General features: G+C 43.8%; 1 protein-coding gene across 2 annotated transcripts in view; it reads left to right on the top strand.

Moving 5' to 3' along the window:
• The first annotated feature begins 1,996 nt into the window (after positions 1–1,996).
• The window catches only part of Zyg11b (zyg-11 family member B, cell cycle regulator), a 57,439-nt gene continuing 34,912 nt past the window's right edge, over positions 1,997–24,523 (top strand). Inside the window, exons 1-3 of one of the 2 annotated variants that reach the window (XM_028888580.1) lie at positions 2,011–2,246; positions 12,405–12,570; positions 18,604–19,358. In XM_028888580.1, coding sequence (XP_028744413.1) covers positions 2,217–2,246; positions 12,405–12,570; positions 18,604–19,358 — 951 coding nt within the window. In that variant the 5' untranslated portion in view covers positions 2,011–2,216. Of the gene's footprint in view, positions 2,247–12,404; positions 12,571–18,603; positions 19,359–24,523 lie in introns of both variants that reach the window. The other variant, XM_028888586.2, reaches the window with a different exon arrangement.

Genomic DNA, 24,523 nt, shown 5'->3' with positions numbered 1-24,523 from the left:
GAACGCACAGAGATCTGCCTGCCTCTGCCTCCCGAGTGCAGGGATTAAAGGCGTGCACCACCACAGCCCAGCCAAAAAAATTGTTATTATTTCTGTTATGTGCATGAATATTTTGCCTGCATATTATGTCTGTGTACCATGTGCATGCCTGGTTTCCTCAGAGGCCAGAAGCGGGTGTCAGATCCCCTGGAACCGTAGTTACCCTTGGTGGTGAGCTGCCACGTGGGTGCTAGATCCTCTGAAAGAACAGCAAGTGCTCTTAACCATGGAGTCATCTTCCAGCTCCTGGAGCCTTTTGCTAGTATAAAGGAAAGAGAGAAGGAATGAAGAAAGAAAGTGAATACTGGGGACAATTTCCATCATGGGCAACAGACTCTAAATGAATTTTTGAAATGAGAAGCTGACGGTAGTGCGAGGAAATAATGAAAGGAAGTGGGCCGGTGGCTTTGGGGTCTTGAATGAGTTGAAAGTTGGAGTCCTGCAGGGTGAACTAGAAAGGCAGGAGGTTAGGGAGGGGAAGGGAGATGGTCAAAATTGAGATTGTGGGGCTGGAGCATGTGGCAGGCTCATCCTCAGCATCACAATAAATAAACACATACAGTTAAAAATTTAACGGACTTTTGGAGAGGTCACAACCTCTGACAGTAAGAAATGTGGCAATGACAGGCAGAAACAAGGGTGATCTCCAGCGGGGAGGAGCCAGAAAGGCCAGAGCACTGCCCAAATCAAACAGCTTTGGTTGGAGAGCTAGTTCAGCAACTAAGAGCATTGGCTGCTCTTCCAGAGAGCACGGTACAATTCCTAGTTCCCACATGGCAGCTCAGGACTATGTAACTCCAGTTCCAGGAGATCTGGTTCCCTTTTCTGGTCTCACTGACACCAAACACACAAGTGGTGTACAGACATACATACAGGCAAAATATTCATACTCATAACATTTAAAAATAATAAATTACTTAGGACTGGTCAGATGATGTAGAGGTTAACAGAGCTTACCTCCGAGAATGATCATCTGAGTTCAATTCTGGAGGAAGAGAACCGACTCACTCAACTGGAAGTCTTTTGACCTCCACAGGTACTCACACCCCATACACGCCCAAATACACAATAAATAAATAAATATATTAATAATAAAAAAAAAAGCATTTGAGCTGGGCAGTGGTGACGCATGCCTTTAACCCCAGCACTCGGGAGGCACAGGCAGGTGAATCTCTTCAGAGTTCCATGCTAGCCGGGCGGTGGTGGCGCACGCCTTTGATCCCAGCACTCGGGAGGCAGAGGCAGGCGGATCTCTGTGAGTTCGAGGCCAGCCTGGGCTACCAAGTGAGTTCCAGGAAAGGCGCAAAGCTACACAGAGAAACCTTGTCTCAAAAAACAAAAAAAAAAAACAAAAAACAAAACAGAGTTCCATGCTGGCCCTGTCTACATGGTGAGTTCTAGACCAGCCTGAGCTACATAGCTTGTCTCAAAAAAAATTAAAAAAAAAAAAAATTCGCTGGGTGTTGTGGCGTATGCCTCTGATCCTAACATTCAGGAGGCAGAGACAGGAGGATTTCTGTGAGTTCCAGGCCAGACTGATCTGCATAATGAGTTTCAGGACTGCTAGGCTATGTAGAGAGACCCTGTCTCAAAAATAAATAAATAAAATAAAAATATATATATATAACAGAATGCTGAAATTACCAAGAACGATGACAACAATAACTAGTGACCGGGAATCAGAAGCTAAATTTAAAAAAATGAGGGTGAGTGACGCGAGGGCACCGCAGTCTCTGGGAGGTAAGGTTTAAAGCTCTTCCAGGCAGAAAGGTTTGACCCGCGTGAGAGGGCGTGGCGCCTTTAAGGACTCACGCCCCAAGAAGGGACAGTCTACGCTAGGACGGGGCGGAGTCTCGAGGGGGCGGGACCTTGTGGGGCGTGGCGTGGCAGGCACGGGAAGAGGGGCGGGACTTCTAGGGGGCAGGGCGCGGTGGGCACGGGGAGAGGGGCGGGACCTCGTGTGGGCGGGGCGCGGCGGGCACGGCGAGCGAGGCGGAGCCTGGGTTTCGGTCAGGCTGCGGCTTGCGGCTGTCGGGCTGTAGTTCAGAAGAGGGAGGCCGAGGCCTGGGCCCAGCCCGGAGCCGCTGCCCGACCGGAGCCTCCTGGAGCCCCCGCGCCGGCTGATCTTAGGGGCGGGCTCCGGTTCGGCCCGCCGCCGCACGCAGGACCGAGGCTGCATGCCGGAGGACCAGGCCCACGCAGCCATGGTGAGCTAGCGCGGCCTGCCTCTCCCCCCACCCCCCAACCCCCGGGTGGCCCGAGGACGCTGGGCAACCTAGCCTCCTCTCACCCTTCTTCCCTCAGCCTGGGCCTCGGCCGCCTCCGGCCCGGCGTTCCCCACCCAGCGGGAGCGAATCCCTTTAGGGGACATCCCTTAATCTCCCTCCTCTCCGGTGACACCCTTTTGTCCCCCCGGTGACAGCCTCCTTCGCGTTCTCACCCTCCCAGCCTCCGTCCTTAACCCTTCCCTTTTCTCCTCATTCTCCCTTTCTCCTCTGTGATCGTTAGCCCTCCCCCCCCTTCCTCCCTGTTTTTCGTTCCCGCATTTTGCTTGCTTTCTCTCCTCGCCCCCCTTCCCCCCTTCCCCATTTTGTCTCCGCCGCCCCCTCTTCCCCTTGGTCCTCGACCATCCGCATTTCCTCTGCCCCTTGTCGGATGTCCTCCGTCGCCGGCTCGCACATCTGCCCCTGTTTCCTTCTTCAGACTTCAGGAGTCTAAGCAGGAACAATTTGAAGGCGATTGCTTCCCCGGAGCTGTTGGGCGGGCACGTACAGATTCGTAGCCTGCCTTTCCCTTTTCTGTTTTGGAGGGCGGGAGGGGGGAGATTGGAGGTATGGAAGAATAGTCTGGAAGCCATACGACCTAGTGTCATCAACCTGAGTGATAGTGTGTTACAGAGTACATATTGTGGCCTTATGTGATCATCTGGCCTTTTGACAGAAATACCTGAAAAGGTTTTGAAATTGTCTATTTCCAGTGTGTTTTCATGTAGAGTTACAGTTCGGGAAATTAAAAGCCTTTTTAAATTTGCAAGCATGACAGTTACTGCTCAGAACAAATAATTTGTTTTTTGTTGGGAGGCAGAGGCCAAGGGCATTTGAGGTCTGAAAATCAGCCTGGCAGTCAGATTGTGACAGCCTTCCGAATTCCTTCCTTCTAAAGGGCGCATTTGTTCTGCCCTTTCTGTCCTTTCTTGGAGGAACCTCTTTTGTGCAAATTTTCCTTCTGCTTCAAAATGGCTGTGATTACAGTCCATTTTTAAGTGAGTTGAGTTACCTGTGTTTTGCAGTATATATGTTGAAAACATTGTTCCATCATATGCAGTAAGCTAAATTTTGATCTACATTCTAGTCAAAGGAGTAATACATTCTAGTCGGAAGGATTTAGGCTAATCATAGTTTTCTAGTTTCTATTTTCCTGCATTTTTTAGGAAAGTAATTTCTTGTCCGGCTGTTTAACATATAACCCTTCCCTAGTCCACTCGACTCTGTCTTTCATACGTTGTCGTTCTCCAGTGCCTGCCTCTTTCACTTTTATTACTGCCGTTGTGTGCTAATCTGTCCTTTTCATGGAACGTGGATTCTGGAAATGACTGTGCCTTACTTAATTTCTTTCCAGTGCCCAGATCAGGTGGACACTTGAATGACACACTCATTTCCCCACCTGACAAGTAAAGTCTCACACTGAAATTTGAGCCACCTACAGACTATTCAGGGTGAGCTGAAGCATCTTGCTTTTGGTGCAGAAAGGAATGTAGTGGGTCGTAGTGATAGTGACAGACTAGAGGGCATCTTGCTGGGGAAGACAGCAGACTGCTAAACTTTTGGAAATGTGGGCCTTCCCACCGGGATTCAAAAGAGTCATTTGAGCTGGGCCTAAAAAATGGATGGAATTTATATGAAATATTTGGAAAAGAAGAAGAAAGCTTCGTTATAAATGTGAGTAGAAGGATGAATGAAGTTTAAGATGTGTTGTGAAAGCCAGGTGTGTTGTGCCTGCCGTTAGTCCTGGCACCTGGAAAGCAGAGGATCTCTGAGTTCATGGTTAGCCTGGTCTACAGGCGTGAATTCCAGAACAGTCAGGGCTACACAGAGAAACCCTGTCTCTGGGTGGGGGCAGGGAAGGAAAGAAAAGATTTGTAGTGAAGGATTACCTGGTTACTGCCTGGAAGGATGGAAGAAATAGGATGTGTAGTGAGACATGAGGTGAGAAAGATACTGTCTTCGTTCATTTAGGTTGCTATAACATAATGTCATCAGCTGGCAAACTTATAGACAACAGAAAATGGTAAGAGTTTTGGAGTGTAGGATATCCAGGAACAGCACCTCCACATGGATTGTCTGAAAGGTGCTTTCTTTTCTCTTCAAGTGTGTGTGTGTAAGTGCTCATGTACATGTGTATGTATGTATGCATGCATGTGTATGTGTGTAGAGGCCAGAATTTTGGTTTTTTCTTTAATTAAAATTTCTTCTAGATTTTTAATATATGTGAGTGTTTTGTGTGTATGATGTGTACTACTTGTTTGCCTGGTGCCTGTGAAGGTCAGAGGAGGGTGTCAGATCCCCTGGAACTGGAGTTATACATGGTTGTAAGCATGAATTAAACCCTGGTTCTTTGAAAGAGCAACCAGTGCTCTTAACTGTGATCCAAGTGGACAGGCGTCAGGTTCAGTAAGGGATCCTGTCTCAGAAAATTAAATAAGGAGACAGGATCCCTTACTGAACCTAATGCTTGTCCATTTGTCTAGGCTGGTTGGCCAATGAGCTTCAGGGATCTGCCTGTCTCTGCCTCCCAGCACCAGGGTCACAGGCACACATTGCCATGCCCAGCTTTTATGTGGGTGCTGAGGATCTGAATTCAGGCCCTCCTGCTTTCAAGGAGAGCATTTATACGACTATTACCTCCCCAGCCCCTTCTTTTACTGCTCCCTGCAACAAAGCCTCAATGTAGCCCAGGCTGGTGTAAAACTCACTGTGTAGTGGAGGATGGTCTTGAACTCCTGATCCACCTGCCTCAGCCTCCCTAGTGCTGAGATTTTAGGTGTGTGCCACAACACCTGGTTTATATTGAGCAGTGTATTGAACCCATTCCCTTGTGCATGCCAGGTAAGGACTCTGTCATCTGAGCTACATCCTGAGTCCCATCCCATCCTCCCCCACACACACACACCACTCCCCACCCCGCTTAAATTTTTTTTTTTTTTTTTTTTTTTTTTTTTTTTTTGTAAGACAAGGTTTCTCTGTGTTTAGCCCTGGCTGTCCTGGAACTCACTCTGTAGACCAGGCTGGCCTCGAACTCAGAGATCCGCCTACCTCTGTCTCCCAAGTGCTGGGATTAAAGGCATACATCACCATCATCCAGCATCTTTTTTTTGAGACAGTCTTGCTACATGGCTTGCCATGTACTACTGGCTGTCCTCCAACTGGAAGGTGTCTTCCTGCCACAGCCTCCTGGGTGCTGGCATACACCATCATGCCCAGTGTTTAGTGGGAGTTTTTACCCTGGTTCATAGATGCATGTTTCCCCTGTATCTGTACATGGTGGATAAGCAAGGCTGCTCCCTGGGGCTTCTTTTATAGAAGGGCACTGGTTTCATTTGGAGGGTTCTGCCTGGCTGATTAATCACTTTTCAAAGGTCCTACCTCCTTAGGCATCTTGTAGTCTAGAATAGGCAGTCAACATAGGAATTAGGGCAAAACACATTCAGATCACAGCAATAATTGGGCATTATTGTGTTCATATTCAACTTCATATTCAACTAACTTGTGTTGTTCTTGCTTGTTAAAACATGTACTCACAGCAAGAGTGTATGGGAGAAGTGAAGAGGGAAAATACTGGCCTATTATTGTGGGCTGGTGGAAATTACTAGTAGGGGCTACTTTTTTGTTTTCCTTGCATAGGACCTTTAATATCTATTTAGTAAGTAGTTGAATGATTATTATAAAGCTTTGTAATGTATATTTTTCAAATGTTTATGGTAAAATTTGGATACTTGAGATAATTAAGTCAGAGGTTCTCAGAGTTTACTGTGAATCAGGAAGGGTTTGCTGGGCTCCCTACCTCCAGAGTTTGATTCATTACATTTGGAGTTGAGCCCTAGAGTTGTATTTCTTACAAGAACTGTTGCAATGCTGATGCTTCGGGCCTAAGTTACAGCCCTGACCTTTCATTCATCTGACAGAGTTTCTGCCATTTGACGGTGTTTGCGTTGGGAATATCAGATTGTGAAACAGGTGTCACCCTCCCTCCCTTTTCTATTTTTTGTGAATGTAGAGTAGGTTTAGGTGTGAAGGGTTTTAGCATTCTTAAAATGTACTAAGTAAGACATGGCGGCATCATGGGATATGATAGTCAGTGGTGACTTTGGAAAGGATCCTTCTTTCAAATGGAGACTTGAGGAATTATACGAGTTCTGTTGTGGAGAGGCTAGTATAGTTAGAAGGAGCCATATGTGGAGTTGACTTGTCGTCCAAGAAATTCCTCAAAAGACAAAAAACAACAACAAAAACTCCTAGGGTTAAACATATGACGGTGCCATAAAGGGTACCAGGAAGAAATTGCTTAGTGGTTCAAGGTGCTTTGATGCTCCTCCAGGGGACTTTAGTTTGGTCCTTAGTACCCATATCTTATGGCTCACAACCTCCTTGTAACTCCAGCTCCAGAGGATGTGATGCCCTCTTCTGGCCTCTGGCTGCCTTAGGCACCTGCACTCACATCCACATATTCACACATGAACACGTAATTAAAAATATATCAGAAACAACAGTATGATGGCTTGAATGTGAAATGTCTTCCACATGCTCCACTGTCTAAAGTTAACTTCCCTATGTCTTCCTGCTGTAGATTGTGGAGCCCGTAAGAGGGAGTGCCTGCCTGGGGAAATGGGCTGCCACAGGGCAGGCCTTTGGAGTTAAAGCTGGCCCGGTTCAGGCCTTGGCCCTTTGCTGTCTAACTGCTGATGGGATGGAACAAACTGCCTCACTTTGACTGGCATGCCATTCCCCCATGGCGGAGCATATCCTTGAACTGTGAGCCAAAAGAAATCCTTCCCTTTGGTGGTTTTGTCAGGTAGTCTAGCACTTTGCTGAGAAAAGTCACGAGTACAGAAACTGCTGAGAGTAGAGTGTAGATAGAGGCAAGAGGACCAGGACACAGCTGTGTGCTCTGAAGCCCATGGTAGCTCTGGTTACGAGAGTTACAAGATTGGGCTCATCACTACTCTATCATAGAGAGGGAGAGGCTCATGGGGTCCTAGTCTTCTGTGACATGAAAACAGAAGGGGGCTGGTTAGGAGGAGTAAGGGGACCAGTGGGAAGGGGGAAAGCTGGGGTTGGTGCATGCTTAGTCTCAGGTGACACCATGAGGATCAGGAGTCAGTCACCGTTGGTGATTTTGAGGTCAGCCTGTGCTGCAGGAGACCCTCTCTCAAAAAAGCAAACAAACTAGCAACAAAAGTCACTAAAGGTAGTAATGAAGGCTAGGCAGGATGTGTTCTAGAGGCCGTGACTTCAGCATTGAAGGTGTGGTAGATTAGATAAAACAAACCTGTGATCAGACTGAGGAGACCTTGAGTCCTATTAAAAACCCTCAGTAGCTTCAAAAGCTTGTTTGTTACTTTTTTGAGATGGGCTCTTGCTATATAGTCCAGGCTGGACTTGAACTGGTAGATTCAGGTGATCCCCTGCCTTACCCTCCCAAGCGCTAGGACTACAGGTCCAGGCCACTGTACCCAGGTGCAAAGACTTTATGTGAAGTAGTGTCATATTTGAGATGGAGGATGGCCTGTCTTAAATGAATTATGAAACATGGTCTGGAATGGGGACAACTTTTGTTCAGCCAGGTGATCATGCTAGAATAGCAATTTCCTTGAAATTATTTATTTTAAAATCATTATTGTATTATTTATGTGTTGAGAGTGTTGTGTGGTCAACTGACAACTTAGAGCAGTTCTTTCCTCCCACCCCTGAGACCTGGGGGTTGAACTCAGGATGCACGTTTTCAGCAAGTGCCTTTACTCGCTGAGCTAGATCACCAGCCCAGTAGTGTGATTGAAATTGGAGGAAGGAGTGTAAGAAGACAAACTGCATGGATCTGGCTTGCCACTCGGCTAAGTACATTTTCTGTAGTGACCTCACTCTGGACTTGGGAGAAGGGCATATTGATGATAGTGTTGGAATTTTGCTTACTGATTCTCAGTTTCGTATAAACTGCCATTGGGGATTTATGAGATTATTAAAAACAGTACACACACCTGTAATCCCAATATTTGGAAGGTACAAGAGGATCTTGAGTTTGAGGCCAGCCTGGGCTACATAGTGAGCCCCATCTGAAAAAACCAGAGGGTGTGAATTGTACCTTAGTCTTAGAGCACTTCTCAGCATGTGCAAGGCACAGGGTCAGATTCCCCAGGACCACAGAACAACAACAGATGAATTTACTAAAATCCTTTATTCATTAAACAAAGTTCTTGCAAAAGTCATGTATTAGATTACTAGCCTTTCCTAGGTTTATTCAATTTTTGGTTGCTTTAAAAAAAATTTTTTAGCTGGGTGGTGGTGTTTCTTAAAGAAAGGATAGTAAGATTTTAGCAAATTAAAGGTAATTACTGTAAAAGAGTTTAAATTTTTCATAAACTTCTTAACTTTGAAGAATGTAATAACTAACTTTTCATACCAAGGACTCCTATTTCACTGGTGTTCATATTTGCTAATAACTTAAGGGTCTTGGTTGGTTGGCTGGATTTTTGCAGTGCTGAGGATCAAAGCCAAGACCTTGTGAATGCTAGACAAATGCTTTACCACTGAGCTCTAGCCTCAGCTCAAATATTGTAGCATTTTATTTTATTTTATTTGTGGTGCTCAGAATTGAATCCAGGGCCTTCAGTATGCTAGGAACAAGCTCTACCATGGTGCTACATAGACCATGGTAGTTGGGTGTTTTTTGAGACTTACACTCACTATGTAGCTTTAGATGGCTTTGAACCTGCTATATTGCCCAGGGTGGCCTCGAACTTTCAATCCTTCTGTCTGACCTTGCCATTGCTAGGATTACAGGTGTGTGCCATCATGCCTCGCTTACTTTAGTATTTTAGATCTGGTTTTCACACAAATCCCATCTACTCAGTACTAATATCATATGAGATAGGATAGAGGTAGCTTCACTTTTTCAGATAAGGAAACTGAGAAATTAATTGCTTTTCCTTAGCCCACATAGCTAGTAAGTAACAAAACCAGGAGACTCTAAGCCCATAACTGCTCTTTACATTATTAAACCTGTATCTGAACTATATTGTATTTCAAAACTCAAGCTTGTGGCTAAAAGGGAAATAAATGCTGAGATATCTCTGTGTTACTCATCAGTATAATCCATAAATGCTCAGTGATTACTGACCTGAATTTTTGTTTCTTGGAATAGCTTTATTACATGAGCTAAGAAGGAAGCAGGGAGGGATTGATTACCATTTGAGACCTTGATCTTGTTTAGCTGGAACTCTACCTCCTTGCCCTTTAGCACATAGCTACTTGCCATATTGGCTAGGTTTGTAAGTGATGCATGCAGAAACTTGCTTTATCTGCTTTTAAATTTTTTAATCTAGGAGTTTCTGAAGAGTAGTGATTTCTTTTAGTAAAGCAGCTGAGGATGTAGCTTAGCAGTAGAACACTTGAGTAGCATAGACAAGACAAGACCCTGGGTGTGAGCCAGTTATGGTGGAACACGCCTTTAATCCCAGCACTCAGAAAGGCAGAGGCAGGGTTCTCTTTGAATTCTCCTCCAGTCTGGGTTGTGAGACTCTATCTCAAAAACAAACAAGCAAAAGACCTTGGGGTTGAGCCCTAGCACAAAACACACCATAAACCCATAGTCCAGTTGTTTATAACATCTGCATTCTTTTTTAAAATGTGCATGTCTATGTGAGGGTGTCGGATTCCCAGAACTGGCGTTACAGACAGGTGTGAGCTGCCATGTGGGTGCTGGGAATTGAACCTGGGTCCCTTGGAAGAGCAGCCAGTGCTCTTAACTGTGGAGCCATCTCTTCAGCCCCTGATGTCTGTATTCTTAAGGATATCACCTGTGTCCTTGAGACTAGTTTATTGACTTCCTCATTTGTAAGATGTTGTCAGAAAGGGGTAGGGTGGAAGATTTGATAGTCTCCGATGCTTATTTCTAGAAATCTGACTTGGTGGAATTATTGGTAGAAAATAATGAGGTGGGGCTGTAGCTCAATGACGCTGTACTTGTACAACCCCCAATACTGCAAAAGAAACAAAAATCCATAAACCAGTAGGTGCTTTCTCCTAAAGTAGGGTGGCAGGAAGTCAGGATGGGTATGTGTGAGTCTCTAGCCTTGTAACTTAGTATCTCTGGGTATGTGTCTCTTTCCTAGGAGTGAAGAACACCTAACAGTGAATTTGTGCTTGACGATTCGCTGTTTAATCGACGGTTGTTGTTATGATGTAGTAGGTGTTATTTTAGGCTTATGACTGTATCAGTGAACAAAACATTTTTTTCCTGGTGGAACTTACATTCTATAATAAGCACTAACTCAGCAGTTAGTACATGCTGGGCACTACTTCAAGAGTTCTGCATTTAGAATGTAGTTATTTTTACAACTGTTCCATGAGGTAGGTCCTGTTATCTGCATTTTTTTATATCATAGACTGAAGTACAGGAAGACTACGTCCTTTACCTTATAAGTTTACATAGTTTTGTAAATGGCATTTTAATCCAGACAACTGGAGTCCTTTTTTGTTATATTTATTTATATTACTCAATCCTTCAAAAAATATTAATAAAAATGTATTTCACAGCCAGATCATAGATTATCCACCTGTAATCCTGGGCTTGGGAAACTGATGCAGGAGGATAGTTTGACACCACCTTGGGCTGCGTAGAGGTCCAGGCTAGTTTGTTTTTAAAAATGAAACGCAGGCCGGGATCAAGGGTGTGTGCCACCATGCCTGGGTTATTACTTTCTGAGGGTTTTTTTAATGTTTATTTTTATGTGTGTGTTTTGTCTACATGTATGCCTCGTGTCCACGGAGGTTAGAAGTGGGCACTGGATCCCCTAGAAGTTGCAGGGGATCTGTGGGCCATGCTGTGGGTCCTGGGAAAGGAGCCTGGGTCCTCTACAGCAGCAGCCAGTGCTTCACTGCTGAGCCGCCGTCCCTCTAGCCTGAGACTTCACTTTCCAAGTTTTACTTATTCATTGTTGTCTTTTGATGGAACCTTTGAAGTAGTAGATCTTGAACTTAAACTTCATTCATAAGAATTAGAACTGAGAGTAAATAAAGCCAGAAACTCTAAAGGACCCACACTCCTGGTGAAAGGGAAGGCTATACAAATACTTATTTATTTGATGGAGTAGGGAAATGTGATGGTTAATTTAATCGTCATCTTGACACAATCTAAAATCACCTGGGAAGAATTTCAAGGACAGATTGTCTACATCAGGTTGGCCTGTGGGCTTTCTTTGGGGGACTGTCTTGGTTGCCTTGGTAATGTGGGGAAGACTCAGTCTGAAAGTGGGTGGCCCAGTTCTCTGGCTTTGGGACCTGGGCTGTGGAAGAGTAGAGAAGGGTAGCTTAGCACCAAATACATATGATCCATCTCGCTGCTCTTGAGTGTAATGAGATGTGAGCAGTTGTTTTAAGCAACTGACACCTTGATTGACCTTGTGTGATGTACTGAATCTGGAATTGAGAGATAAATAAACCTTTTCCATCTATGTCTGTCTAGTAAGGCTCTGTCCATTCATATAACTCCAGTGTGTGTGTGTTACGTGGACATAAGACTAGCCACACAGAAGGATTCATACAGGAAAGTCACAGTTGAAGAATTGTGTCTTTGTGGCTGCACTTGGTGGTGCTCACCTTTAATCTTAGTGCTCCAGAGGTAGAAGCAGGTGGATCTCTGTGATTTCCAGACCAGCCTGGTCTATGTATTGAGTTCCAGCCCAGCCAGAGGTAAGTGTGAGACTGTCTGAAAAGAAAAAGAACAGCTGTCTTTAGGGTGTCACAGTGATGACTTAGGAAGACTAGTCTGCTTTTCCTCTGAGGCCTTCCCTATCTGCCTTCGACTCATTAAAACCTGCTGTGTATTTACATGTCCCCATGTGTCCTCCCTTGTAGTACTTAAGGGGCTGTGTGGAAATTTGTTTCAGGACCTCTGTTCTCTGCTTCTGAGATGCACATTGCTGACTGTACCCCACAGTCTAACATGGCATCTGGTGCTGTCACTGTATTCGTTGTCTGTCTCACAGGCAGTAGTTACTGAATGAGTAAAGTGTTTGATTCTCTGCTCTTCTGGAAACTAATTTGTTCATTTTTGTGTGTGTATTCCCTTTATGTTCCTTCCTGTGTTCCAAGGAGGAAGCATCTCCCTATTCCTTACTTGACATCTGCTTGAGTTTCCTGACCACTAACCTTGAGAAGTTCTGTTCAGCACGACAAGATGGAACATTGTGTCTTCAGGAACCTGGAGTATTTCCACAGGAGGTGGCTGATCGACTGCTTCAGACCATGGCAGTTCATGGTAAATGATGAAAGATGGAAGAGACAAATTGTGTGCTGTTAAAATTGGCATTGGATTTTAAAGTACTGCTATGGCCTATTTAATTATTTTCTTAGAAATAGTAGAAATAGTAGAAAAAGTCAGATGAACCTGATTCTAGGAAAAGGAATTCCTGTTTTTGCCTAGATTTAATGATTTTTTTTTTCCTTTCCAATTTAGGCAAACCATTTTTCTTTTTTGACTTAAGAAGCAATTCTTGCCGGGTGGTGGTGGCACACACCTTTAATCCCAGCACTTGAGAGGCAGAGGCAGGCGGATCTCTCTGAGTTCAAGGCCAGCCTGGTCTACAGAGTGAGATCCAGGACAGGCACCAAAAGTAAACAGAGAAACCCTGTCTTGAAATGCATGCGCGTGCACACACACACACACACACACACACACACACACACACACACACCGTCCCCAAAAAAGCAATTCTTTAAAATAGACACACACACACACACAAACACACACACACACACACATTTTGCTTTATTTATTTTATGTGAATGAGTGTTTTGCCTGCATGTATGTATATGTATCATGTGCATTCCTGGTGCCCATGGAGATCAAAAGAGGGTGTCAGGTTCCCTTGGAACTGGAGTTAGGGATGGTTGTGAACTATTATGTGGATGCTGAGGTCTGAACACTGGCCCTCTATAGGAATAGTAAATGCTCTTAACCACTTAGCCATCTCTCCAAGACCTAAAAAGTGACTCTTACAACACAAGGAACTTCTCTTAACTACAGAATTTCTATGTAGAAGTCAACAGGTATAGAAATACTTTACATCTTCTCTTGACAGAAGGAAAATCATATGATTATGAAAACAACTTTCTACTCTTGACTCTTTTCTGTTGTTGTTGTTTTGAGACAGGGTTTCTCTGTGTAGCCCTGGCTGTCCTGGACCTCACTCTGTAGACCAAGCTGGTCTCCAACTCAAGAGATCCGCCTGCCTCTGCCTCGGTGTGTGTGTGTGTGTGTGTGTGTGTGTGTGTGTGTGTGTGTGTGTGTGTGTGAGAGAGAGAGAGAGAGAGAGAGAGAGAGAGAAAGTGAGAGAGAGAGAGAGAGAGAGAGAGAGAGAGAGAGAGAGAAATACTGTTGGGATGCTGGAAGTGTCTCAGTGGGTAAAGTACTTCAACATAAGGACTTAGTTAGGATCCCTAGTGTCATGTGAGAAGCTAGGTGTGGCTACACCCGGTGTTGGTCAGGGATGAAGACAAGAAGATCACTGTTGCTACCCTGACTAAAAATAAATAACTAGAAGAACCATTAACTCCAGGTTCAGTAAGAGACCTTGTCTCAAAGGAAGAGGACTAAGAACAACAGAGGAGGACACTTGAAAACTTCCTCTGGCCTCCGCATGTTCTCTCCTACCCCCACCCGCATTAAATGTAAAAGGAAAAAAAGAAAAATACTGTTAAGTGTGCATGCAAGTAATGTGTTCCAAAGAAGAATAAGAAAAATGGAGCTGCAATTGAGTTATTTGGTATAATTTAGAAAAGAAAACCTCTATATTTGTTCGTTTTCACTGAACTGCTGAATTCATTCTGACCCAGGAACTAGAATAACTATCAATAAGTAGTATAGCTATTAAAAGTAAGTTACTCACAGTGCTGTGCAACAATTTAAGAGATTATGTAATACCAGCATTTCTCAGTGATCATGCTCAGCATGTTCAGTCTAAACATTTGTTTTAAAAAGCCAGGTGTAAGCCGGGTGGTGGTGGCGCACACCTTTAATCCCAGCACTCGGGAGGCAGAGCCAGGTGGATCTCTGTGAGTTCAAGGCCAACCTGGTCTATAGAGTGAGATCCAGGAAAGGCGCAAAGCCACGCAGAGAAACCCTGTCTTGAAAAACCAAAAATAAAAAAAAAGCCAGGTGTGATGGGCTCCTGGGACAGCTTAGTGGGCAAAGGCACCTGCTACCAAGCCTGATGACCTAGTTCAGTCCCACAGATACATGTGCTGAAAGGGAAAACTTGACTTCCACAGGTTGTCTTCTGAACTCCACATGTGCGATGTGGCATGCATACACACTCCAAAAAATAAAATAAAATAAACCCTAGGTGTATTGGCTCGTGCCTATAATACCAATACTTTGGACTCTGGGGCAAGAGAATCAGGAGTTCAAGGTCATCCTTAGCTAGGGAGTGAGATTGAGTTCAGTCTGGACTACATGAAAACCTATCTCAAAAAAAAAAAAATTCAGTTTTGTGTTATTAGTTTCTTTTCTATTGCTGGGTTTTTAAATTTTGTTTGTTTTTGGAGACAGGGTTTCTCCATGTAGCCCTGGCTGTCCTGGAACTCACTTGGTAGACCAGGCTGGCCTTGACCTGCCTGCCTCTGCCTCCCAAGTGCTGGAATTAAAGGCATGTGCCACCACCACCCAGCTTTGCTGTTGCTGTACATCACTTACATGCCTGGTCACCTTCAGAGACCAGAGGAGGATGTTGACTTCCCTGAATCTGGAGTTACAGATAGTTGTGAGCCATCATGTGGGTGCTTGGGTATTGAACCCAGGTCCTCTGCAAAGAGCAAGTGCTCTTAATCCACTGAGCCGTCTTTCTAGCCCTAGCATAATTTTTTTTTTTCCAATTTGTGGTACCTTGTCCACATAACTTGGAAAAAATGTACACACAAAAAGTAAATCAGTAAGATTCATTATAGCAAAACAAAAGTTCAGGTTTTGGATATACTACCAAGAGAGACAGGGGACCACCTGAGCAGGAGAGTACAGATAGGTATTGGTTACTGTTTGGGGCTTTATTTTATGGAGTTTCGTGGAAGGAGGAACTGCTTATAGAAGATGTTAGTGAGGGTGGTTCTCTGTTTGATTGACAGGTTTGGGTTGTACTGCCTTTTCTCTACTACACACCCCTTACCATGATGCAGCTGATTTAAATCATATGTATGCCCAATTATGCCTAAGCATAAAATAGTAAATGGGGGATTCTCTCTAAAGGAACTCTCAGAGTGCCCAGCAGTGGTGGCACACACCTTTGATCCCAGAATTCAGGGTGTAGAGGTAGGGTGATCTCTGAGTTCAAGGCTAGCCTGGTCTACAGAGAGTTCCGGGACAGCTGGAGTGGTAATAAAGAGAAGCCCTGTCTCAAAAAACAAATAACAACAACAGCAAAGGTCTCTCAGAGTACACAATTTTTTTTTTTTTTTTTTTGAGACAGGGTTTCTCTGTGTAGCTTTGTGCCTTTCCTGGAACTCAGACTGGCCTCGAACTCACAGAGATCCGCCTGCCTCTGCTTCTCAAGTGCTGGGATTAAAGACGTGTGCCACCACCGCCCGACTAGTACACAATTTGCCCTGATGGTTATGTACCTACAACCTGTCCAGGCTGAATTGGCCCAGATACCTGATATGTCTCACAACATTTGAATAGAAACAGGTGTTATCTCGGGATTGCTAAGAAGAGTAACTAGTTTTCATTGTTAAAGCAGGTGTATATGTAGCTCAGTGCAGGTGTGTGGAGGGTTCCCAGATTGCCAGCAGGTTGCAAGGTGCATTTTTTTTTTTTTTTTTTTTTTTTTTTTTGGTTTTTGGTTTTTGGTTTTTCGAGACAGGGTTTCTCTGTGTAGCTTTGCGCCTTTCCTGGAACTCACTTGGTAGCCCAGGCTGGCCTCGAACTCATAGAGACCCGCCTGGCTCTGCCTCCCGAGTGCTGGGATTAAAGGCATGTGCCACCACCACCCGGCTCCTTTTTTTTTTTTTTTTTTTTTTTTTTTTTTTTTTAATTTTTGAGGCAGGGTTTCTCTGTGTAGCCCTGGCTGTCATGAAACTTTCTCTTAGACCAGGCTGGCCTCAAACTCAGAGATCGACTGCCTCTGTCTCTCCAGTGCAGGGATTAAAGGCATGTGCCACCACTGCCCAGCATGATAGGTAATTTCTGAGAGGCTTTTACTCTACTGTTTTTTTGTTTGTTTGTTTGTTTTGTTTTGTTTTTCGAGACAGGGTCTCTCTGTGTAGCTTTGTGCCTTTTCCTGGAACTCACTTGGTAGCCCAGGCTGGCCTCGAACTCACAGAGATCCACCTGGCTCTGCCTCCCGAGTGCTGGGATTAAAGGCGTGCGCCACCACCGCCCGGCCTACTCTACTGGTTTTATTCAGATTTGCCCTATAATTTCTTGGTTTGTTTGTTTTTTCCCTCTTTCTTTAGGGAAAAACCTTGTTCTCCTTTTAGTGTCTGTGTGTGTGTGTGAGGCAGAGGGTTTAACTAAGTAGTGAACTCACAGTCATGTCCTTGCCTCAGTCTCTCCAGTGCGGGGATCACAAGTGTGTACTACCATGCCCAGATGTTATGTCTTTTCAGTAAGGTTTCAAGCACTGGCTACAAGTTTAAGGCCAGTCAGAGATACAGGGTGAGACCATGTCTTAAAAACAAACACAACACCAGAGGCAGGTAATGTGGCTCACTGGATAAATAGCATTACTGCTAAGCCTGAGACCTGAGTTCTATTCTATTCTGGAGATCCACGTAGAAGGAAAGAACTAACTCCACACAATTGTCCTCTGACATCCACACTCCTGCCGTGCCTTGAGCAGACATGTACACACATGAATAAATAAATACAATTTTTAAAAATTGAAAACTGCTGGATGGTGGTGGCGCACACCTTTAATCCCAGCACTTGGGAGGCAGAGCCAGGCGGATCTCTGTGAGTTCGAGGCCAGCCTGGGCTACCAAGTGAGTTCCAGGAAAAGGCGCAAAGCTACACAGAGAAACCCTGTCTCGAAAAACCAAAAATAAAAAATTGAAAAAAAAAAAAATTGAAAAACTAAGCCAAGCAGGGTGTGGTGGTGCACACCTTTAATCCCAGCATCGGGGAAGCAGGAGTAGGCAATCTCTGTGAGTTTGAGGTCAGCTTGGTCTACAAATCAAGTTCCAAGACAGCCAGGGCTGTTAAACAGAGAAACCTGTCTATAAAACAACAACAACAACAAACTAAACCAAAACAAAATGATTTCAAATCTGGCTAGTAAGTTTTTTGTTTGTTTGTTTTGAGACAGGGTCTCTATGTAGTGCTGACTGTATAGATCAGGCTAGCCTCGAACTCAGAGATCTGCCTGCCTCTGCCCCCTGAGTGCTGGGATCAAAGGTGTGTGCCACCACACCCAATTCTGGCTAATGGTTTAAAAATGAATTCTAGCTATTAAGTCTACTAAATATATTGTGTGTATGTTTATATGTGTAATAATGTATTGTGAACTTAAGAGATATTCTAGAAATATATTGGTATCAATATATTAGTGTAAAGTTTAAACCTTATTCATAAACTCTGCAAGGTCCTTTGAAGAATCTCTTCCTTGGTCACTTTAGTATCCAGATTGATAGAGACTTGTCCTCAGAATACTACATCTCTAGAATTTGAAGCCTTCTCCTTTGTCACGAAAGGAGAAGAGAGCGTGGGCAATCACAGTTGACTCTCAGGGGCTTAAGCCACAGCCCCTTGACTGTGTCTGGCATGTGGTCCTGTCTATTGTGGGGAAGTGCTGGCAAGCGCAGCTGCCTGTGTGTCTCTTGGTGTGTATATCCACTTGGTTGGTGAAGACAGCCAAGTGCTGGTGAATCTGACTGCTGCTACCAGCTCCATAATCTTGGAAAGTCCCCTTTTGAGTCTCAGTCTGAGTAATAATTTCATCATCTCAGGGAATTGTATCAAGTGAAATACAGCAGCATGTATGTTAGAAATTTAAAATAAGGGCTGGAGAGATGGCTCAGAGGTTAAGAGCACTGACTGCTCTTCCAGAGGTCCTGAGTTCAATTCCCAGCAACCACAAGGTGGCTCACAACCACCTGTAATGTGATCTGGTGCCCTCTTCTGGCCTGCAAGGACACATGCAGACAGAACACTATGTATAATAAATAAATAAATCTTAAAAAAAAAAAAAGAAAGAAAAGAAATTTAAACTAAGATGGAAATATTTGCTGTTCTTTCGCTGGTTTTGTTTGTTTGTTTGTTTGTTTTTGTTTTGAAGTTAAAATACTGCTTATTTTTCCCCAGGTCTGCTGAATGATGGAACTGTGGGAATTTTCAGGGGTAACCAGATGCGGCTAAAGCGCGCTTGCATTCGAAAAGCAAAGATTTCCGCTGTTGCTTTCCGGAAAGCCTTCTGCCACCATAAGTTAGTAGAACTTGATGCCACGGGTGTGAATGCCGACATCACTATCACAGACATCATAAGTGGCCTTGGCAGTAACAAGTGGATCCAGCAAAATCTTCAGTGCTTAGTACTGAACTCATTAACTCTGTCCCTCGAGGATCCTTATGAGCGGTGTTTCAGCCGGCTCTCTGGTCTTCGAGCTCTGAGTATCACTAATGTGCTCTTTTACAATGAAGATCTGGCTGAAGTTGCTTCATTGCCTAGACTGGAAAGCCTGGATATTTCTAACACCTCAATCACAGATATCACTGCCCTGCTGGCCTGCAAAGACCGACTGAAGTCTCTCACCATGCACCATTTGAAATGTTTAAAAATGACTACTACCCAGATCCTGGATGTTGTTCGGGAACTAAAACATCTGAATCATCTTGACATCTCAGATGATAAGCAGTTTACATCAGACATAGCCCTTCGATTATTAGAGCAAAAGGACATCTTGCCCAATCTTGTCTCCCTAGATGTTTCAGGGAGAAAGCATGTGACAGATAAAGCTGTTGAAGCCTTTATACAGCAGCGGCCCAGCATGCAGTTTGTAGGTTTGCTGGCCACAGATGCTGGTTATTCCGAATTCCTTACAGGCAAAGGACACTTGAAGGTTAGCTTTTAAAAATGTATTTTGTCTGACTGGTCGATTTTTTTTTTTTAGTTCCATAAGACTTCATTAGGATAACTGTCTAATATATGAAAGAAGGCATGGAAAAATCATTGTATAGTAGAAAGGCTTGCATTAGGGTAATAGTCCCAAATAAAAGTCCAGTGGGGCCAAGCATAGTGAATGCTTTTAATCTAAGCACTCAAGGAGGCAGAGGAAGGTGGACTTCTGTGTGTTCCAAGCAGCAAGGGCTACATAGTAACACCCTGTCTCAGAAAGCCCAGTGGGGCCTGGGGATGGAGTTCAGTGGGTAGAGTGCTTACCTCTACTCCCAGTACTCTGGAGGCAGAGGCAGGCAGGTTTTTGAATTTGAGGCCAGCCTGGTCTACATACAGAGTTCTAGGCCAGCCAGGACTACTTAGTGAGACCCCGTCTCAAATAATAGTAATGATAACAGCAACAATAACGATAATGTTTTAAAATATTTGGGCTGGAGAGAGAGATGGCTCAGTAGTTAAGAGCACTGGCTATACTTCCCGAGGACCTGGCCTGGGTTCAACCCCCAGTTCACCCACATGGCAGCTCACAACCATCTGTAACTAGTCCCAGAGGATCTGATGTCTTAGGGCATTCACAGGCATTAGGCACACATGCAGATAAAATCATACACATAAATAAGTAAATAATTTAAAAAATTTAAAAAATGAGGCTTGGTACTTCATTTTTTTATAATCGTAGCATAGGAGACCAAGGCAAAAAGGTTTGAGGCCAGCCTAGGATAGCAAGGACCAGGCGAATCAGGTCTACATAGCAAGGACCTGACTCAAAACAAACAAAGGATCATTAGAACTTTTTTATTCAGATATGTACAAAGCAGTTTCTTTGACTGCTGATTTGACAGCTCAAAAATAAGACAGATTAAATGAAGAGAGCTGAGATTACCTATCTCTTAGAATTATCCAATTTATCCGGGCAGTGGTGGCACATGCCTTTAGTCCAGCACTCAGGAGGCAGAGGCAGGTGGATCTTTGTGAGTTCAAGGCCAGCCTGGTCTACAGAGTGACCAGGACAGTCAGGGCTACACAGAGAAATTGTCTTGAAAAAAAAAAATTTGTCCAATTTAGTGTAATTGATAAAAAAAATCTTGTCTGAAATGGTTGTTATCTCAGTATTGGGATGAGTTTAGGTTGGCTCTTGGCTTTATGTGCCTGTTTATAAGACCACAGTAATGGATGTAAGAAACAGCCATTATAATTTCCTAGCATTTCTATGGGGCAGGTGTTTCTAAGAATATGAGATGTGTTTATTGCACTTCATAAGCATTACTTATTTTTGTGTCTCCATAGTCCTCCTGCTTCAGATTCCTGGTGCTGGGATTACAGATGTGAGCCACCACACCTAATTAAAAAAATTTTTTTTCTTGTGTTTTTGTTTTGTTTTGTTTTTAGGTGGGGTCTCATCACTGTGTAGCCCTGCCTGGCCTGGAACTCAGTATGTGGAGGGGGCTGACCTCGAATTCACAGTGATCCTTCTTTCTGTCTATATTTCTAGAGTGCTGGGATTAAAGGTGTATGCCACCATACCCTGTCCCAAAAGACGTTCTTTTTATTTTAGTTTTATTTGTGTGTACACATGAGTTGCCTGGATGTATATGTACCATTTGTGTACCTGGTGCCTGAGGAGGCTGTCAGATCTCTTGGGACAGAAATTCCATACAGTTTCGAGCTGTGATGTGGGTGTTGGAAATTCAACTCAAGTCCTCTAGGAGAGCAGCAGCCAGTGCTCTTAACTGCAGAGCCATCTCCCAGTCCCAGCTAGGGTTTTCCTAGGGTTACAGCCCGCTGATCGTAGATCCTGTCTGTGCCTTGGACAGTTTGAATCTAAAGTTTGTACGCTCCTATCCACTACACCTACTACCTCTACTGAAGGAGGTCTTGGCTTGGCTTTTCCACGGCTTTCAGTTCCACGTAGCTGGTCTGCTGACCCCAGAATTCCTCCTATGGTTTTGTCGCCATTAAGTTTCCTCTTTTTTTTTTAAAGATTTTTATTTATTATGTATATAGTGTTCTGCCTGCATGTATCCCTGCAGGCCAGAAGAGGGCACCAGATCTCATTACAGATGGTTGTGAGCCACCTTGTGGTTGCTGGGAATTGAACTCAGGACCTCTGGAAGAGCAGTCAGTGCTCTTAACCTCTGAGCCATCTCTCCAGCCCAAGTTTCCTCAGTCTTGCACTTCACAATCTTAAATTTGTTGGCCGCCTCACTCCCAAGGCTTACTTTATCAACCAAGCTATGGCTCTTGACATCTACTAAATCCAGTGGTGATTCTCAGACTTCACCTATTTGACCCAGAGTGGTGTTTGGCACAGTACGCTGCCTTCCTCCTTGTGACACTTCTGCTTTTTTATTTATTTATTTTATTTTATTTAATTTATTTATTTATTTATTTATTTATTTATTTTTGGTTTTTCAAGACAGGGTTTCTCTGTGTAGCTTTGCGCCTTTCCTGGAACTCACTTGGTAGACCAGGCTGGCCTCGAACTCACAGAGATCCGCCTTCTCTGCCTCCCGAGTGCTGGGATTAAAGGCATGCGCCACCACTGCCCAGCCACTTCTGCTTTTTTAAACTTAGCTTCTAGGATATCACACTCACCTTGTTTGTTTTATTTTTTTCTTCCTTGTTTTGTTGCTTGTTTTCTCTTACTGTGTTTTTCCTCATTTTTTAAGTCTTCTGCTGTTAAAATGTTCCATGCCATAGCCCTGCAAATTTTTTTTAAAGATTTTTAATTATTTATTATGTATACAGTGTTCTGTCTGCATGGATTGCATGGATGTCTGCAGGCCAGAAGAGGGCACCAGATTTCATTACAGTTGGTTGTAAGCCACCATGTGGGTGCTGGGAACTGAACTCAGGACCTCTGGAAGAACAGCCAGTGCTCTTAACCTCTGAGCCATCTCTCCAGCCCAGCCCTGCAAATTTGTGACTTTTGTTTCTGTAATTACTCTTGCCCAAAAGTCTGAGAAGCAATTATTCTTTTTAAAAATTTATTTATTTATTTATTTTTATTTTATGTGCTTTTGTGTTTTGCCTGTGTGCATATCTGTATAAGGGCATTGGATCTCCTAGAATAGGAGTTACAGACAGTTGTGAGCCACCATGTAGGTGCTGGGATTGAACCCAGGTCTCTGGAAGAGCATCCAATGCTCTTAACTGCTGACTCATCTCTCCAGCCCTGCAATTATTCTTTTATTTTAGTTTTGTTTATGTATTTTATTTTGTATTTTTTTAATATCTTAATTTTTTATTACATTTATTTATTTATTTATTGGGAGGGATGTGCATGCTTCCTGCACGTGTGGAGGTCATCAGGTGTCATTTATCTTCTACATCGTGTTAATGTACAGAATTGACCTCAGAGCAGCAGGCTGACTCCTTCAAACTGCCCTCTAACCTCCACACATGTGCCATGCATACATACCCTCAAAAAAAAGGTAAAAAAAAAAAAAACTTTTTTAGAATGTCTTTTTTAAGATTTATTTTAGTCAGGGCATAGTGACACACACCTTTAATTCAAACACTCAGGAGGCAGAGGTAGGTATATCTCTGAGTTCGAGGCTAGCCTGGTCTACAGAGTGAGTTCCAGGACAGCCAGGGCTACACAGAGAAACCTTGTTTTGAAAAAACAAAAAAGAAAGAAAAATAAACATTTATTTTATCGTTTTTTAAAAATATTTATTTATTTATTTATTTATTTATTTATTTATTTATTTATTTATTTATTTATTTGTGTGTGTCTGTGTCTGTGTCTGTGGAAGCTAAAGGAGCTGAACTTCCCCATGGAGCTGGAGATACAGGGAGATCAGATTTCTTGGGACTGGAATTCCATACAGTTTCCAGCTGCCCAGTGTGGATGATGGGAATCAAAACTCCAGTCTTCTTCCGCTCCCCCCCCACACCCGACTTTTTTTTTTTTTTTTTTTTTTTTTTTTGGTTGTTTGAGACAGAGTTTTTCTGTGTAACTGACCTGGCTGTCCTGGAACTCGCCCTGTAGACCAGGCTGGCCTCAAACTCACTGAGATCCGCCTGCGTCTGCCTCCTGAGTGCTGGGATCAAAGGCCTGTGCCATCACACCTGACACAACATGCTCTTTTAACCTCTGAGGCAGCGCTCCATCCCTGGAGTGTCTTTGCAGTATCTTTATAGTTTATAGGTTCCTCCTTCCCTTCCCATTCGTTTTTATTTTTTAGATTTTTAAATTTTATGTGTGGTGCTGGGAATCAAACCAGGTAGTCTACAAAAATAAGTACCTCATAACCACTAATCCATCTCTCCAGCTCTGTCTCCCCACCCCTTTTTTTTTTGTTTTGAGACAAGATCTCACTATGTAGCCCTGGCTGGCCTCAAACTCCTAGAGATGCACCTGTCTCCCACATTCTGGACTTAAAGGCATGTACTCTTGTGCCCATCTTCCCGCACCCCTTTATTGTTTTTGAGACCCTGATTCACCCGGAACTCACTGTGTAGACCAGGCTGGCCTTGAACTCAAAGATCCTCCTGCCTCTGCCTCCTCGTTTACTGGGATTAAAGGCGTGCGCCACACCCTTAGAAACCCTCTCTTTCTTTTCTTCCTTTTTTTATTAATTAAAAAATGATTACATTTATGTATTATGCCATAGTATACATGTGGCGGTCACAGGACAACTTGGAGGAGTCGTTCTTCTGTGTGGGTCCCAGGAACTAAATTCAGGTTTTCATGCTTGATACCAGGCGCCTTTATCTAATGCTCTGTCGCATAGATCTTTCCTTCCTTGTCTTTTCCTTTAAACATGTCTACTGGCCTGGCATAGTGGTGCATGCCCTTCATCCCAGCACTTGGAAGACAGAGGCAGGTGGATCACTATGTGTTCACATCCAGCCTGTCTACACAGAGAGAGTTTCTTGGCCAGCCAAGAATACAGTGAGACTGTCACAAACAAAACAAAAAACTGGTCTACTTTTGACTTCTCCTGAGAGTAGAATTTTAGAAATTTTTTGGCTATACATGTTTATGGTCCATATTTCTGTCTTTTTGGGGAGTTAGGAGTTGGGATAGGGTCTTACTGTATCTCATGCTGGCCTAGTACTTACTGTGCAGTCCAGGCTGGCTTTGAACTTAGAATTCTCTTG

This window comes from Peromyscus leucopus, chromosome 2 (assembly GCF_004664715.2).
Source record: "Peromyscus leucopus breed LL Stock chromosome 2, UCI_PerLeu_2.1, whole genome shotgun sequence".
Lineage (NCBI taxonomy): Eukaryota > Metazoa > Chordata > Mammalia > Rodentia > Cricetidae > Peromyscus > Peromyscus leucopus.
This window is presented reverse-complemented; position numbering and strand designations above follow the sequence as displayed.